Below are 19295 nucleotides of genomic sequence, written 5' to 3' on the forward strand. Positions count from 1 at the left end.
TTCTGTTTTATATCCTATTGTGCTGTTTTTGCGTTGTTGCATGCATGCTTTTATTTGCATTTTTGTTTTACCTATATACTTTTTGCTACAATGACATTTAATAAGGTAGACTCCTGGGTGGCTGTTCATTTGAAGTTTGGATTTATTTCTTGATGTTAATACTGCCTCTAGTTTCAAGTTTGATTTGAAGACCGTTTTATATCTTGTTTTATATTCTTAAACACCTTACGTAATTTAGGAGACAATATTGGTACCCAAGGTAATGAAATCGTTGGATACGTACTGATGATGTTTTCAATGTTTTTAGTAGTCACTAATGATATTTTGTTCTTTCGTTTTATTTCTTTTATGATTTTTATGAGATTGTACAGTTTGTAGCCATTTCCGATACTTTCGTATTTATTGATGTTTATAAAATAATAATTTACATACTCTCATACATGATGTTTACATTCAAATATATATATATATATATATATATATATATATATATATATATAAATATATATATATATATATTTATATAAATATATATATATATATATATATATATATATATATATAATTTAAAATTTAAGTGACATCTTTAATAGTGTGTGTAATAATATTATAGGCATTAAAATATCATATACCGTATCATACTTTTTATTTCTTTTTTAAGTAATTCATTCATATAAACAGTATTCAGATATTGCTAATAATTATAAATACTCCACAAATAAATCTAGTTCTCAAAAAATTGATACCAAAAATCTTGTTATTTTACCATGGGTCCCAAAATTAAGCCTTGTTCTAAGAAGAGAGTTTCCTAAAGTCGGTGTTAAAACAGTCTTCCGTTTTGGTAATCCTTTGATAAATATACTCTGCCGAAACAAGTCTAAACTGCCTCCAAACAGTCATCCAGGAGTATACCAACTTAATTGCACATGTGGTGCATGTTATACTGATGAAACAAGAAAAAAGATTTCCACACGAATTCAAGAACATAAAAATAATGTTACAAAAGCCAACTGGGATAGGTATGACTGGGACATCTGGAATAGTAGAACGTTCACAACTTTGTCATGGTAAAACAAACTGGGAGAACCCTAAAACGCTTTCTGTTATTTCAAACAACTACACAAGAAAAATTTGTGAGGCCATTGAAATACAACGTGTATAATGTTCAAAACCTAAAGATAATGTTTTAAATCCTGACAATGGCAATTTGGTGATGACTCACCATTGGAAACCATTTTTTGTAAAATTAAAAAATGTTGAATTTCTGACGTTGCAATGACATCATTTGGTTACGTTTATTATAATTTTTAAACAGTTTTTTTAACGGTTTTATTAGTTTGATAATGGCACTCACTATATGAGCCGAAATATTACTTAAAAAAAAGTATGATACCGTATATGATGTTTTAATGCTTATAATATATATATATATATATATATATATATATATATATATATATATATATATATATATATATATATATATATATATATATATATATATATATATATATATATATATATATATATATATATGTATACACCCTATTAGTATAAAAACAGGCAAATTTTTTTTTTCATTTTTTAAACAGCTCAAATATACTTTTTGTAATTACGTATAAAATAATTCTTCAAACAGTTTAGTGGTTCTGAGTAATCAAAATTATTTTTGGAATACAGGTACACCTGTAATCAAAATTTTCGTTTTAAATATCTTAAGTTTTACTGGTCGAAATAGTGAAAAGATTGTCTATTGTCAAGATTTTTTATTATAGTTAAAAATTTTTATGAAACAAATATTTTTATAAATATAATTATATTTATATTTAATATTATAATTATAATATAAACAAATAATGCTAAATATATGATTATGAAAAAACTCATGATTAAAAATAAAAAATAAATTATTTATTCTAACTATTTTTTGGATAAGGTATTATATTTGCTTTTGAGGCACTTTAAGTTGTTTTAACTCATTGTGTTCATTTGGTACACGTAGTCTGTTATTGGAGCAATTTAAGTTACAAATTTTATTTTGAATTAAAAGTTATAGTATTAAATTATATTACTTAATAGTACAAATGTTATTAATCCACTTAAAATATAAGTTTTATTGAAGCTAAATTTTTTCAACAAATTAAACTACTCTGAAGCATAATTGAATTATAATTGTTTTAGTTTAAATAGTCAGTCAAACACAATATAATTGTATTTATTATAAATTTGGATCAATTGAATCAATAATACAACTGTTAAGCTTTTTAGTACTATAAATATATAACGAGAATACACAAAATTTATCCAAAAGCCAACTTATTTTTAAAAACTTTATAAAAATTATTAACTGCATAAAACTTGTCCAAAATTTTTATGTTTACACATTTTATACAACATTTTTTAGTATGAAGAAAGACAACGAATACAAAATGCAGGTGGTTTTGTAAAGTATGTTTTGTTTAAAGTTGATTGAATTTATTTTTATATCTTGCATTGAAATACTTAAAATAATCTCTTTTTTTCACAATTTCTTCTCACTTTCTACAATTAATCTTTCACAATTTCTTCTCACTTTCTACAATTAATCTTAGATAATTCAAAGTTATTTAATCTAAAATTTATTAATTTATAAAACAATCTATCATTTGCATTTATAACAAATTAGTAATTAATCATGGTTTATAGATGTATATAGAAAACCATATTATTAGTTCAATATAATGAATATAAATCCTTTAATTTGTGAATGAATATAAATATATTGTTTTTCGACTTGTAATCTAAAAATATTACAAAATTTTAAACTCTAAAAACAAAATAAATACATTGTTACATTACATATTTTTTAAATATGTTTGCAGAAATTATATTTTTAAACTATTAAATTTAAACTACTTTTTTTTAAAACTATATAAGCAATCAATACATACCTGTTGTCTATAACAATGTCTAAAACACTAATTCCTTAGTAGCACTTAGTTCAGCTTGTTTTACCATAAGGCTGCCTTGTCTTTTGAGTTTCATATGTTATATTAAATAAGTTGAGTGATTGTGTGAAAGGTTTTGTTTATTTTCCCTTGAAAAAATATGTTTTAATAATATTTGTCCTGTAGATTAGATCCAGGGGAAAAAACAGAGTTGTATTTTCATTTTTTTAAATCTTACACTGGTCTCATAGTCATTTAAATCATATCTTGAATGAAAAATCAAGGCAAAAAAAATTTTCTTTTCATCAAAAAGAAAAAACAGGTACAATGGAAAAAATAAAGTAGTTAACTGAATACAATATTAAGAGGCAAAGTTCCCATGGCCTTAAATATCTGTAGTCACATGACCTTAGGATCCAATTATTTGTTTAAAAAATTGAAATTCACTAATTCAGGGAAAACATAAAATTTTTACTCTTTAAGCAGGTCTAAGGTGTGAGTTTTAAAGTTATAAATGAAGAAAACAGAACTTATTTATTAAAATCATTCATTTCAATAGCAAGCAAAGAAATACAAGATTTGTTTCTAGCAGGACCAACAGTAACCAACAAAAATAAAAGATCTCATAAATTTAAACCGAGCAAAAATAATTTTATTGGTTACCAATATAAATTGTTTCATAATATTAGTAAGTTTTAATTTCTTCAAGTGTGCCTTAAGGACTTTCTTTAGTTTTAATCAAAAAAGTAATAATAATAATAAATTTATGTCAGCTACAGGTGTTTTTATCTAGAGGTACAGTGTTTTTATGTCAGCTACAGGTACAAGTGTTTTTATCTAGAGGTACAGTGTTTTTAACATGAAATAGAATGTTATAGAAGCATAGAAGCATAGTAATTTTAATAATTAAAAAAAGCGCAGTAAAATTTTTAGAAAAATAATTTTAATTTAATTTATAACCTAACAATACAAATGATTTTTAAACTTAAAAACCCAATTTAGGTGAACCACCTATTAGAAGAAAACATGAGACCACTTTAGATTACAGAACATGTACCTGAAAAAATGAATTTCTTCATTCAGAAAATTTTTTTAATAGTTTTTTACCTGAAGAAGTAAATGTAAACAAAATTTTAAACATGTAAATGATTCTTCACCCAAATGTTGATAAATTGCATAGAACTTTATTTAGTATTGAGTTTTTTATTGCCTTGGTTACCTTGTTTATCTTTGAACATACACATGTTCTAAGTGTGCACTGCATCAATTTAGATATTTTTAGTAAAATATCATGGCAATTCAAAAATATTTGGCAAGCTAATAAACTAATGTCAACCTGAGAAAGAAACAACTAAAAACCAAATAAAAACCTTAATAAAGATCTTCCTAAGAGATTTTGGTGATTTTCTTATTAAATACTCTGCTAAAGAGTGTTTATTATGTTGCATATACAGGTTGTATACACTGGTATATTTTTAATACAAATAATCTTTTACAAATAATTTTTTAATACAAATATAGACAGTGTGTGTACAACATGTAACATTCATATTTTTAGTGCTTAAATCTTAAAAAAGCTATCTATATTTACTATAGGCATAAAATATATTTGAATATGTTCTTTAATAAAAAACGTGGATATTTAAGTTTGTAATCAAATATAATTTTTTACTCAACTTATGTATAAACCATATTAGTATAAATTTAAGTTATTTTAAATATCGAAAAAATTTCAATTATAATTATTTCATTTAAACAGATATATTAAAAAACTATTAGAAACCTCAAAATTTAATTAAAATGATTTTGAAAAAAGCTAGATGTCATTCAGAACATCAAACAGTGATATGTTTCTTATGTCTAAAAATATTTAAATAAAAACAAAAATTGGTAAAGTTGGTGACACAGTTTGTGGATCATGGTTTTAATATAGAAATAAATTCTCATCTATCTGGCATTTGTGGCACTTGTGTTTAAATTTTGTATTTGAATAAGGCAAGTAAAATTAATAAGGTTTTATACATTGGTTATATGCATTTCTAAGTTTGACATAAAATGACTTTACAGTTTATAATTTTAAAAACTTTATTATAAGGTTTGAGTATTAGTAAATCAGTGGAAGAGTCTTGGAAAAAATTTGTTTTACAAAAACTGGAAGAATATGTGTTTCAGATAGATCAAATGTAAAAATCAGAATTTATAAATGAAATTTCAACTGAAGAAAGAAACTGTCGACTTTCTCCAGAAAATCTCCATTATCTCATACGATCCAAAGGTTTGAAGATTTTACAGAGATCTTCAATATTCCAAAAATTAGATGCAAAATAGAGATGCAAAATAGAGAAGATGTTATAAAATGCAAAACAGATGTAATAAAATGAAACTTGTTGTAAGATTTATCTTGCAACAAGTTTCCTATGACAGCTATAGACTGATTAGTAGAGATATAACTTAAAATGAAAAGTATTAAGTTGAATGCATCAAAGATCATTAAAGACAAATCTTTTTTTCTTGAGAAGTGTTGTCATAATCAGGCTATAGAGTTTCAGTGCAGTCATAAGGTAGCTATTACATATTTTAAACATCGATTTAAGTATTCTAAACATTCTCTCTCATAACATATCTTTCGAAAATAGGAGATTTAAGTTATAAATTCTTTAGGTTGCTAAAAAGAAGACTTTTAAAGTAATTGCAATAGTATATGTTCCATAACCATGGAAATTAGTAGAAGAAACATGCAATCAGAGAAACCTGAATCCAATCAGTTGCATTATTAAGATGGGAATGGATGGTGGTCAAGGATCTTTAAAATTTGTAATGAACACTTTTAATCCCACATCTTCAACAGACTATAAAGACTTGCATCAATAAAGTACAAATTTTTGCCATTGCAGATGAAATTTAAAATAGCAACCACAATTTAGGAAGATTAGTTAAGATGACAAAATTAAATAAACTTAAGTTTTATATGGTAGTATATCTCAAGTTAATCAACAATATGTTGGGTCTTTTATTAAGTTATTTTATTAGCATTTACCTAAGTCCATAGCTTTTGTATAAGTATATTAAATTTAAACAAAATTTGTTCAAAATACTATTGGATTTTTATTATTATTAGAAGCATAGTGGTAAGTTTGCTGCTATTGTGAAGGAATAAAAGAGGGATCCACAGGTCAGTTAACGACATTTCAAATAATCAGTACCTAAAGTATGTTAAAAACGGACAGCAGTAAAAGCATGCAGATATACAAAAAATATTGTTGGTCGATGTTTGCTACAGGAAAATGCAGAGACTCAGGTTATTGACATAATACAACCTGAACTGTATTAATTTGAGCATATGTAGTGATCCAGGTTACAGATGTCCTAATTGCTGACGAGGTTACTAAAAACATTACTAAAGTTACAATTACCAATGTATAAACTAAACTATATGTAATAAAGATTCATACACACATACCATAGATACCATCTTATACAAGGTGTATGTGCACCACTTTAAACATCCTTATGCAGGATGTTTCATTAAAAAAATCATCAAAATCTCCCAAGAAGATGCTGTTTTTATTTTGTTTTCATCTGTTTCCATTTATTTTTAAATTTTTAATGCTAATTCACCTCCCCAAGGCCGAGAAGGCTACTGCAGTCAAGGAGGCCACTATAATTGTGGTTACAACCCTCTCTCAACTCTATAACTTCGAAACACGAACCTTGATGAACAAGGCTGACTTTTTTCCTATATTCATAATATGAACATTAAATGAATTTAGATAAATATAAATTTTTTGTTTGAAAAAAATATTTTGTTTTGTTGTTTATTTTTATAGTGTTTTGAAATTACTCTATGCTGGTAATAGTTATTTGAAAAGGAGCTAACTATATGTTTAAAATAATTATAAAGAAGTGGGAAGCAAATATTTTGTAAATTTAACATGTAAAAAATAAATACAAATTTATGTATGTACTTGGAACAGTGAACTAGATTTTCTATTACTATAATTTAACTTTTATGTCATTTAGAAATCTAGTGTTTTGCAATCCCAGGAGCATTTGAAACTTAAATTTGTCATAAGATTCAAACATTGTTGACCTTACTCTACCTTTAATGAGTTGACACTAAAATTGAAAAATTTGTTTGCTGATGATACTACCGTTTATTCCTGTCTCTAATAAGAAGCCAACATTTTCTGATTGCTTGGAGGAGGCATTTGAGCTTGTACAGGATCTCACTTCTGATTTAGCATAAGGCTCTCGGTGGCTGGTGAATTTTAACTCAGATAAATCTTTTTACAGCTAATCGTTATTGCAATAATCTAGATCTTTCTATATTTATGAATGGTAATGTACTCTATGAGTCATCTACCCTTCTTCTTCTAGAATCAAGTCTTTAATGTGTTCTTTCTTGGAAAGCATATATCAAATCCATTGCAAAACTAACATCTGCTAAGGTTGCATCTATTCATTGTGCTCACCATTTTCTTTCTCCGAATTCTATTCTTTGTCTCTATAAATCTCTAATCCGTATTTAAATGGAATACTGTTGCCATATCTGGAGCAGATTGTCGAATGATGCCCTTTATCTATTAGACTAGGTGCAAAAAAAACATTGTAAACATAGTTGGACCTGCTCTTGCAGCAAACCTCCAACCATTGTCACAGTGTCGTAATGTTAGCTTTTCTTTCTCTCTTCTATAATGTTGCTCTAAAGAGCTAGCATCTTTTTTGCCATCTACTAAAATTCATTCTTGAATTACATGTCAATCAATAAAGTCCCTCATCGTTTTACTGTTCATCCACTCATCGTTTTACTGTTCATCCACTCAGCGTTTTACTGTTCATCCACTCATCGTTTCACTGTTCATCCACTCATCGTTTTACTTTGACTTACTAAGTAGTCTAAAAATTTTTTTTTGTTTTTTTCCTCGAACATCAGTTCTTTGGGATTTCTAACTTCATCTTGTTTTCTCGATTCATATAATTGGCAATCTTTTAAGTTGTCTGTTAATTGTTATCTTGCTTTATAAACTTCACCTTTTCTCTTCCGGTAACTTCCAACAACTAATAGTGGTTGCTGACTTGTAGAAAGTGATAACAAGTTTTACGAATAGATAACAGTAGAATTTGGGTCAATATTAATAAAAAATTTAAAACCTAAAAGTTGTGTATCTCAAGACAAATAAAATGTCTTTTTTTGCTTTGGAATCTTTATTTGCTATACATTGTTTTTTAGTATTATAATATACATATATACAGTATGCAATAATATTATAAGATGTTTTAAAGTTCATTTTCAAAATTCGCATTTTTTGTTTTTCAATTTTGTTTCAATTTTTTACTATTTAAAAAAAAAATTTTAAGAATAACCAAATCAAACCAGTTATTTTAAATAGTTTTTCTTTTTAAAATTTTTTACCTGGCTATTAATTTGGTTGAGGAATTCAAGTTTAAAAAGTTTTCTGTAAATACAATTGTTTTTTAACTTTTTCAGTCATTACCCATACAAAATGTAGAAAGCAAATTTTAGATTTTTTGCTAAGTTTTTTTAGGATTTTTATAGTATGACCTGATTAGTAGATGAAATTTTAAAAATCTGTTTTCACCTTGTAAAGAATTTTGGTGTAAACTTTGAAAAGAAGTACACAAAATGTTGTAATTTAGTGTACTTGAGGAGATAAACAAGTTAACAACTCATCCTTACATTATAATATGTCAAGCAAGAAACCTAAAGCATCATAAGAAAAATTTGACATAAGATTGCAGTATTGTCTTATGTGATTTTACATAAAGCTACATATTTGTGATCTAAATAAAACCCATAATTACCATTGAAGCAAAAGTCAGTAAATATATCATTGTTTTTTATCGATTAAAAAAAATAGACCAGCTCAAAGTAAATCATTCTGCTTCATTATGTAAGATAATTTTCAATTCAGACACCTCAATAAACTGTTTAATAAAAGATTCAAGGATTTCAAAGATTTTTTTTTTTTCTAATAATTGCGCTGTACAGCATAAAACAGCTAAACCCAATCTCTTTAAAAACAATTTTTTATATTGACACAGAGAGGATGCTTTTTGCTTTTACTGTTAATGCATCTTAACACAGTCCTTAACACAATCTTTTTTTGCAAATATTTATCTTGATATCTATCATTTTCTACACAACTTATTAAAATAATTTTTTTTTTAAACTCATGAATATTTGAGTTGATAAAGCATTTTATAAGAAATAAATTTAAATTTATGCTTTTAGCCTGGTAACTGTAGTTTATATGTATAATTATTTGCATATAAAAATATTTACGTTTTATAAAAAATTATGGGATATAAAATGATGTGTAGCAATTCTTTTTTTGATGATATTTGTCAACTGTTTGTATTTAATGTCAACTTATGCAGTTTTTGATTAATTTATTCCTCACCTTATTGTCGGAAAAAGTAAATACAAAAAACAAATATTTTTATCTGATATTAAAACTATTAATTCAATGTCACAATTCTGAGGCCATAAAAAAAAGGCCCAGCAGATATTTGCTAAAAATCAAATATTTCAGACTTTGAGAAAGAGGATGAGTTTTTCATCAAATTTTTTTAAGTCTCTTAATTGTATGAAAACTAGTAAAATCTGTGACAAATAGTCGCTTTTTAAATATTTTTTGAATCACTTGACATAAGGTTACCCTTTTGTAAGTTTAAATAATTCAAAACTTTTCTAATTATGATGTTATCAAGAAATTTTTTATTTTTAATTTTTTTCTTTATAAATTACTAAGCAATTTGTTTTATTATTATATTTTTTCAAAATTAGCATTAAAGTTATGATCAAAATATTTCCAACAAAAGTTTATTGATATAATTTGGTTCTGTGTTATGTTTAATGTTATTAAATGATTATTATCTTTATCACGATTCTTTTTCAAAAATTGTTTTTTAATTGTATTGTCTAACCATATAAAAGTTAACCATATAAAAATTAACAGTATAAAACCATATAAAAATTAACAGTATTTATTTTGAAAACTTTTCATCAGGTACACAATTTTATTTTAGTCATGTGAGGATATATTTAATGAAATTTATTTTGTAAAATATGTATTATTTATTATTTTTTTTCAATGCAGTGTACACTAGTTTATATTTTAAAAAGCTAGGGATTTTTTGCATGTGCTTACAACTGTTTTTTTCTTATTTGTACAAGCGTATATAAACAAGTTATTAATTATTGTCACATAAAAATCTAGTGTAATTTATTTTAATAATTTTTTTAATATTAATTATATATATATATATATATATATATATATATATATATATATATATATATATATATATATATATATATATACACACACAGATTATAACTAGATTTTTAATAATGATGTTTTGTATTTAAATGGTCATGTTTAGTATTTCAATGGTCATGTTTTGTATTTAAGAGCAGCTGCAGCACAGTGGTTAGCATGCTTGCCTCAGAAACTAGAGATCCGCTGTTCAATGCCACCATTGGGCAAGTTTTATATCATTGGAAAAGAAAGGAGGCATGAAATTTCAAATGCTCTTCCTCTGTGCTCTGTTATAAGACCATAAGGACTTCTTGGGGCACCTAAAATTAAAAAAAAAATATATATAAATGTTCATGTTTTGTATTTGAATGCTCAAGTTTTGTATTAAAATGATCATGTTTTGTATTTTGAATATGTTTAAAATTAAAAAGAAAAAATTAAAATTTTTTAGGGATGGTCGTGTTCAAGGAATAGTTGAAGTATCTCGTGCTTTTGGTGACTTAAGATTTAAAAAATATATAATATCTAAGCCAGATATTGTCAAATCAACACTGACAGAAAGAGACAGGTTAGTTATTAAAGTGTTTTCTAGATTTAAATCTCTTTATTTGTAAATATGTTTATAAAACATTGTAATAGGTGTTCACTAAGTGTTTGAATAAGTTTTAAATAAGTTTTTTGTCTTTATTTTGAATGTTCAAATGTTCAAATGTTCAAATGAATGTTTTTGAATATTCAAGATCTGCTATCACAAAAAAAAAAAAAAAAAGCTGTTATCAAGTTTAGAGATTAGTACCGTATAACTAGGTGACTTTGGCCTCGGAGGTGACTTTGGCTATATTATAAAAAATTGTTTTTTTTTGTTTATTAAAGTCTATAAAAATTGTTAAATTTATATGCTGCAAAATTGTGAGTTGGTTCAGCAAATGGACCAAAAAGAGCGCGTTATAACTACTTAAGGAGTGGATGGTTTGACTCCAGTTGTTTTACAGATTAGTTTGAATCTTTGTTACCTGAACAAAAAAAAACTTCTGGAAAACATGTTCGAATTGGAGACACTTTGTCGTCACATATAAATACATATGTACTGTCTTTGTGTGAAGAAAACAACATCAAGTTTGTTACACTTTCTCCTAACTCCACACATTGGTTGTTGCATATTTTTGACCAATCAAAGCTCAGTGGAGAAAGATATTAACAACTTGAAGGAAAGTGGCAAAGGATGCAAAGCTCCTTCCCTTCCAAAACGCCAGTTTCCAGCATTGCTTAAATGTCTCATAAAAAATTGAAGAATCTTGTTTTGAAAGTATGAAGGCAGGCTTCAGAAAAACTGGATTATACCCACTTGATCGAAAACAAGTGCTAGATAGACTTCCTAAAAGAACATTTACAAATGAAGATGTCACTGTAGAAATAGGTTCTCTTGTCAGTGGTTCTTTTATACAACATATAGTTGAAGCTAGAGGTGATGATCATATACCCCCTAATTAAAAGCGACATAAAGTCTCCCTTGTCCCATGAAAAAGTGTATTCATCAATTGATGTAGTTAATATGCAAGCAACTATAAATACAAATAAAACAAAGAAAAAAATGACTGTCGCAAAAAAGACCAAGGTATCCACGCTTGAACATGAATAATTACAGATAATCTATTGAATAACTCTAGCACTGATAGTTTGATGCAATCATCAAACTATCAGTGCATCAAGCTGTTGTTTATAATATTTTTTTGCTATAAAACATATCACCTAATATCCATGTATCTGTGAATATGTAAAGTATGAAACCATCAATCAATAATTATAATTTGCTTTTAGGTGGCCAAAGTCACCACCACTATAAGGGTGACTGACTCACCGTTAAAATTGAAAAAAAGGGGTTGAAGAAATATTTATTTTATTTTATTTTAACTATTTCCTTATCATGCACACTTAATGCAATTTATATCAACATATTATTCATTTATAATTGAATTGAAAAAAAAAAAAAAAAGTCACCTCATTTTACAGTATAAAGTTACTAGTGCAGCATAAAGATTATTTAAAAAAGTAATTCAAATATGTGCAATAACTTTAAAAAAACAAAATGATAAAAAAATTGAAGTAAAAAAGCTTCATAAGATGTAACTCTTATAACATTACACGGCAAAATGTTATTGAGGGTTTTCAAGTTTAATCAGCAACAGAAAAAGTTTTTTTCCCCCTAAAAAAGTCTATATACTTATTGAAGGAATGAGTTTTGAAAATTTTAAATCAAAATCAATTGATATTTAAAAAAATTAACTGATAAATAAAGTGTAGATGATTGAGGTTTATTGAAAAATGAAATTATTTAAATATATATAAAATATCTTGTTAATAGAGGTTTTACACAGTTCTAAGATCAATCTTTGTCAAGACGGTAATTTAAATCAATTCTTATAAAATCATATTCATCTCAATTAAACCAATTCTTATAAAATCATACAATTTAATATTATCCATATGATCAAACCAAATGAAATGAAAATGATTTAAACCATTTTGAAAAAAGTTGGTTTAAACCAAATTGAAGTACTGAATTTTTTAAAGGAAAGTAAAAAATGTTTTACCTTCCTTTATAAAATTTATGTTTGCAAATTTAACTATATCTATTATGTATATGTTTGATATAAATGTAGTTATTTAAAAGCATAAGAATACTTCTGAAAATAAGTTTTAAAAACCAAGCCTAAAATGTAAAATTTTCAGATTTTGGAATTATAATGGACATACAAAGGATCATTAAATGCATCAGCTTCAAGTAAAGGAATTAAAAGAACTTTTTTAGCTATCAGGCTCATATAATTAAAGGAGAAAGAAATACACTTGTATGTCTTTCTCTTTAATTATATTAGCCTGAGGAGGAGTTGATGGAGTTTGAATAAGCATCAATTTTTTTTTTTGCTATAGTATGTTAAATAACGGTATTTTGACAAATGATGTAATAGTATATTTAAATGATGTTTTAATTGTAATTGATGAATTATGATTGAAATACTGACAAATTTAGATGAGATAAAATAAAATAGTATTAGATACTAGATGTGTAATAAATTGAAGCCCTGACATCATTTAAGCATTTAACAATCCATTGTATTATTCACAACTCTCAAAAAAAGGAAAACAAGCATCACAATGGATACCCCTTGAATTAACCAATCAAAATCAAAAGGATTGAGTTAAGACAATTAAACAGCTGAACATTTATCCTCATTCAGAAACAATCTATGTGATGTTCTTACAGGGGGTGAGTTGTGTTTTTATTTGAATCAAGTCAGACACAATTCACTTAATGCTAGTTATGTAAATGAATGTTTATGAGCAATAGAAAGATATGCCAGGTATGAAAAACCTGTTTTACATCTACTTCAAGACAGGTTTCATTCATTTAGGATTTAATTATTTCATTATGTTGAAAAGGGAATACCATTTACAAAGGTACAATACAAAGGTTGTAACAGGGACTCAAAACATAATAATTATTAATTCAAAAAGTATTTAAATTGATAACATAGTACTTCATTTCAACTTGTTTAACACTGAAAGTTATTTTGCCACAACTTTTTTTTTCTTCAAAAAACCCATGGTTTTGTTTTCATTTTCAAAAAATAGTTGTTTTTTTAATGGTGGACCACCAAATTAAAGTTTATTTAACAATGGACCACTACATAAAAGTTTACCTGATGTTGGACCACCACATTAAAGTTTATCCTAATGGTGGATCACTGCATTAAAGTTTATCTAACGGTGGACCACCACATTAAAGTTCATCTTAATTTTTAAATTTACCTATTTAATTTTGTTACTTAATCTATAAAAATCTATTTATTTTAGTTATTCCATAAAATATTTTCTAGTCTAAAAGGTTCATTAATAAAATTTATAATGCATATTAAATGCATAAGTAATAAAATTTATAATGTATACTTAATGTATAAGTAATAAAAGTCATAAGTCATAATTGCTGAAATAAAATTGCTGAAGTTTTAAAATAGTCCTGAAAGATTATTTTTGTTCCAGAAACTAAAAGTTGTGTCTACCTGTAAGTTTATAAAGCAAAATTATTTAAAAGTTTATAACTAAAAATGTTGTTTAAATTTACCAGGTATATTTTGATTGCTTGTGATGGTTTATGGAAAGGGATAACAGTTGCTGAAGCTGTTGATTTTATTGAAAAAATTCTTATGGTGGGTTTTTTGTTTTTCATTATGTTTTATTTTTATTATTTCAGTTAAAATGATTTTTAAGATTTTTTTATTTTCTTTGAACAATTAGAGCATTCACTACACCACATTTTTTAACTTTCTTTAAATAATTGGAGCAACCACTTCACCACTACACCACATTTTCTAACTTTCTTTGAATAATTGGAGCAACCACTTCACCACTACACCACATTTTTTAACTTTCTTTAAATGATTAGAGCTACCACTTCACCACTACACCACATTTAACTTACTATGAACAATTAGAACTACTGCTTCACCACTACACCCTATTTTTTAACATTTTAATTTGCGAAAATTTATATACTTTTTTTAGAAAATTTATTTAAATATTTTGTAAATGTCTTGTGAAAATTGTCTAACTTGAGAAATGTTTGAAGTAAATACTATTGAAAACTATCGAAATCAAAATTTTTTTGTGTGATGTTTATTAAAATTACTTTATAGAACAATTTAATTAAACTTTCAGTAATAACTTAATATTGGTGTAGTAAATTGTATTTGAAAATTATTAAATTATTTTTTTTTTAAATAATTTTTATCATTATCTGTTGTGTAATGAAACTTTGTTTAAATTTTTCAACTTCCTTTAATGTAATTTTAACTGTTAAAAATGCTTGAAACATCTGTGCAAAAAATTAATAACAATGTTGCTTAATGTAATGTTTATATTAAATAAAAACTTTGAAGAGGAAAATAATGATTTCCAAAGAAATATCGCTGCTTTAACTCAAACCCTCAGATGATACTAACTCAGTAGCTATACTCCTTTGCAGGTTCTCCCTAAATCTTTCTATGTATGTACTGAACCCCCCAAGCCCATAAGCTTATTTCTGCACCTGTTGAAAATTTCTGAAATGCAGAAATTTTCAACAGGTTTTTCACTATCTATTTTACTGTAATCTTAATTTTGTTGGTACATTCATTATTGTAATCAAAATCCACAATGGTACCCAACATTTATCATTTCTGAGTAGTCAGATAAACCTTTAATAGAGACCATGTTATTGCATGGATTAACTTTGAATATTGCTCATGCAATATTGAAAATAAAGTTATGCAATCATTTTATTTGATTAGTGCATGAAATTAAACATGCTCATGATGATAACATTTTGTTTTTATGTTTTTATTTGATATAGTCTTAAGCAAACCAGATCTCTAAATGTAAATATTTTTTTAAAATTTAATTAAAGTTAACTGTATTTCTTTTCATATACAAAGTATAAAATAATAACAAAATAAGTTTTTTATAAGAATGTAAAATAAATATAATAGTGTAAAAAAATATTATAGTGTAAGAATATATTATCTTTATATATAATCATTATTATATATAAGAATTCATATATATATAGTTAATCTATAATTTTTACAAGTAAAAACAAATTAGCAATTAAATTAAGTATTATGCACTGTTAGTTGTGCAACTTGTCAGAATTGTCTTTTCAAAATCTGTTTTCTTATGCTCTAATTTGTCTTTTAACAAGGTATCTTTATCTTTTGCTCTGTTGTCATGAATTTTTTTGTTTTTTTTGTTTTACTAAAAAGCATAAAACAAAAATAGAATTTATTTAAAATAGAATTTATTTAATTATGTAATAGAGAGGTTTTAAATCCTCTCTATTTATTACATAATAAAATAAAATCAAGTATTATTATTCAAATCACAACACTATTGTGGACCTAAGTTATGTCAAATTAATTGATTTCAAATGACGGCATAAGGTGGTCTAATAGTTTGAGATTTTGTTCAAAAACTTTGTTCAATTGTATGTTATCAATATAAATTTAGTTTATTATCTGTGAATGTTGCATAGTCTCTAATAATGACTTTTACAATGATGTATCCGATTTTAAGGAAATTGTTACATGTATCCCATTATAAATGTTTATGTAATAATTGCCTCTCAGTGAGACTAGATTGGTGCTACAAACTTGTTTTAATATTAATACATCTTAAAATACCTATCTATAAGAGATTTGTAAATGTTTTGATGTAATTTATATTTTTATATAGTGTAGTTGTATTCACGTTTTGAATTATATTAAATTTTGTTCATATATAATACAAGAAAACTCGAAGTTAGTTAATCCTAATATTTTGAATGTAGTTGTAAATGACATATACTTAACAAATAATAAGTTATCTACTTTCATGAAGCATCTTCAACATAGCATCTTCAACAAAGTTTCAAAAAGAATAACAAAATATATCTACAAAATTAACTGATTTTTCCAACAGCTTCCATTGATAAAGATAACTCTTCTCTATTATCCCATTTGTAGTATCTATAAGACCCCATTTGAATTTTGATACATCAAGTAGTAAAAGAAAGTATAAAAGATCGATGCCATTAGTTGCATAAAGAAAAAAAAGCTAAAGCTGTTTTACAATTATCAGAATACAATGAGTTTTGGTTTGAAAAATAATTTTAAATAAAATACTTACATTGTTATATACACAAATAGGTTTAAGCTTTATCAATATTTTATCTTATTTTTTATATGAATTATGTTGTAGTTTTAAGAAATATAAAATAGAACCTAAACACCTCATTTTTTAAACACAGAAAACTAAAGTTTGAGAAAAAGGTTTATTTTTATCTTGACCATTTACTTCGAAACATTTTCAGCAACGAATTTCTTTGGTAACTATAGTGCACTTCTTAGAATTTTTTTACTATTCATCTAGTGTTGATCTCCATTTCAATTTTAATAGTCTGTAAAATGCAACATCTGGGGGCTGACATATGAGTTAATTTTTTAGGAAGACATACAAAACCATATTATATTCCAGTAATAAGGTTATAGCTTTTTCGGTAAAATGACTAGCTATATTATCACCTATAATTACATATTTTGTTCTGTTTTATCTTACACATCTTAACCTACCTTTTGTCCGGCGATTCCACTTTTATATTTGTAAACTACATAAGGAGGCATAATGTTTCTCGCTGCTGAACTACAAAATATTAAAATATGCCTTCATACTGTTTTAACCTTGTTCTGAGTACTTTGTTTCACGCCTGAACAAACATTTAACAACACCATGATCATCTGTCATATTTGTTTTATCAAAGTTGTAAATCCTTGAAGCATCTAAAGCGTTTCCATTTTCGTTATTTAACCAATTTTGTAAATTATTAAAATATTTATTAATTGATACTTTCATACCAACACTTTAATATTTTGACATCATTGATGAAGAATGTTTTTGTGGTTGCGCAAAAATCCAATTAACCATTCAAGTGAAAAATTTAATGATTTTTTAATCTAATTATTTTTATTATATAATTTAGATTAAAAAAATAAATAAATAAAGTATTATTTTCGTATAATTATGTTTTGCTCTGATTTATCATCACCTGACCATAAATATTACTTTTTGTTAGGATTTAAAAAAAAAAAGATATTAACAGAAAAAAACATAGCATAAAAATAGTTTAAATTGTGCACATAAAGTCTTATAAAAACTAGATTAACTCATAGTTTTTCAAAATTTGTTTAAATCAATTTAAAAAATGTTTCAACATTTAAAAAACAATTACAAACATTTAATCTTCTGACTTAATAAATTAACAAATTTTTGCTAACCAATCATATTGTAAGGTATGCACCACTTAACGTACTAAATAGATAAAACAAAGTTTTGCTAAATCATTGATATTGTAAGGTATGCACCACTTGATGTAATAAACAAAATTCAGTCAAAATAAACATACCACGAAGGAATAACACTTTGTGAGTAAACTATTTTTTTATTGTACCAGCTCAATTATAGTTTTGAAAATATGAATATTCTTTGAGCCTTAAATAGTGTGAAGAATATATTTTAAAAATTATACTTAAAATCTATTTATCAATATATAATACCAATTATAAATATAATATAAAAAAAAAATTTAACAGCATAATATTTTAATATACAATTAACTTTATTCTCTTTTATTAAGAACACAAAAAGTTGTTATTAAGAAATCAGATAACTTTTTATTATATTTGTAATGACCATAATTACACCTTTAAAAATAAGCTGTGTTTAAAATTAGTTTTAATATATTTAAATTATTAATGTTTTGAATACTTTGTTTTTATATCATAAAATTTTATTTTATGATATAAAAACAAATTAATTTTTAGACAAGTCACATTTTTTAACCATCGAAAAAGAAAAGCTTATTTTTGAATACAAAATTGATATCATGTATTTCTTGCAATTTAGTTCAAATAATATACATCCAAACAGGCTTGATGAGAGGGACTGGTGAGCAGGGTGATAAGAGGGACTGGTGGGCATGAAGATACCAGGGCTCATGTTTATACAAATTAAGTTTTTTTATAAAATAAAATTATAAAATAAAATTATAAAATAAATTTTTCTTTTTTCAATTTTTGTTTTATAAAAAAATATCAAAAAGTTTTGTTTTTTCTTAGGAAAATGAGTATAATGATGATGGATTTCTCAAGGCATCCAATGAAGTTGCCAATGAAGCTATTCGCCGCGGAAGTTCTGATAATATTACTGTTGTTATCATCAGAATATATTCATGAATTTTGAAATACTCTTTCGCTTTTATATTGTTAAGAGTTTTTCCTCTTTTTTATACTTCTTTGAGTGTTTATAATGTTTATATATAGTTAAATTATATATTTATTGAATTTAACATTAGTTGTAGTTTGACCAAGATTTAAGATTGAAAACCATGTGCCTGATTCCTGCTAAGAACCATATAAAGTTTACACTTTGCTTATTTCATAGTAAGAATTGAATAAAAGAGAAATAATCTACTACTATATATATGATACTATAATCAATGCTATAATGTGTGTGTGTG

General features: G+C 25.3%; 1 protein-coding gene across 1 annotated transcript in view; it reads left to right on the top strand.

Annotated features, from left to right (window-relative positions):
• LOC100206754 (integrin-linked kinase-associated serine/threonine phosphatase 2C) overlaps positions 1–19020 on the top strand; it is a 53424-nt gene extending 34404 nt beyond the window's left edge. Inside the window, exons 8-11 of the mRNA XM_065799880.1 lie at positions 2405–2448; positions 10662–10778; positions 14337–14418; positions 18895–19020. Coding sequence (XP_065655952.1) covers positions 2405–2448; positions 10662–10778; positions 14337–14418; positions 18895–19011 — 360 coding nt within the window. The 3' untranslated portion in view covers positions 19012–19020. The remainder of the gene's footprint in view (positions 1–2404; positions 2449–10661; positions 10779–14336; positions 14419–18894) is intronic.
• The last annotated feature ends 275 nt before the right edge of the window (positions 19021–19295 follow it).

This window comes from Hydra vulgaris, chromosome 06 (assembly GCF_038396675.1).
Source record: "Hydra vulgaris chromosome 06, alternate assembly HydraT2T_AEP".
In the NCBI taxonomy this organism is placed as follows: Eukaryota; Metazoa; Cnidaria; class Hydrozoa; order Anthoathecata; family Hydridae; genus Hydra; species Hydra vulgaris.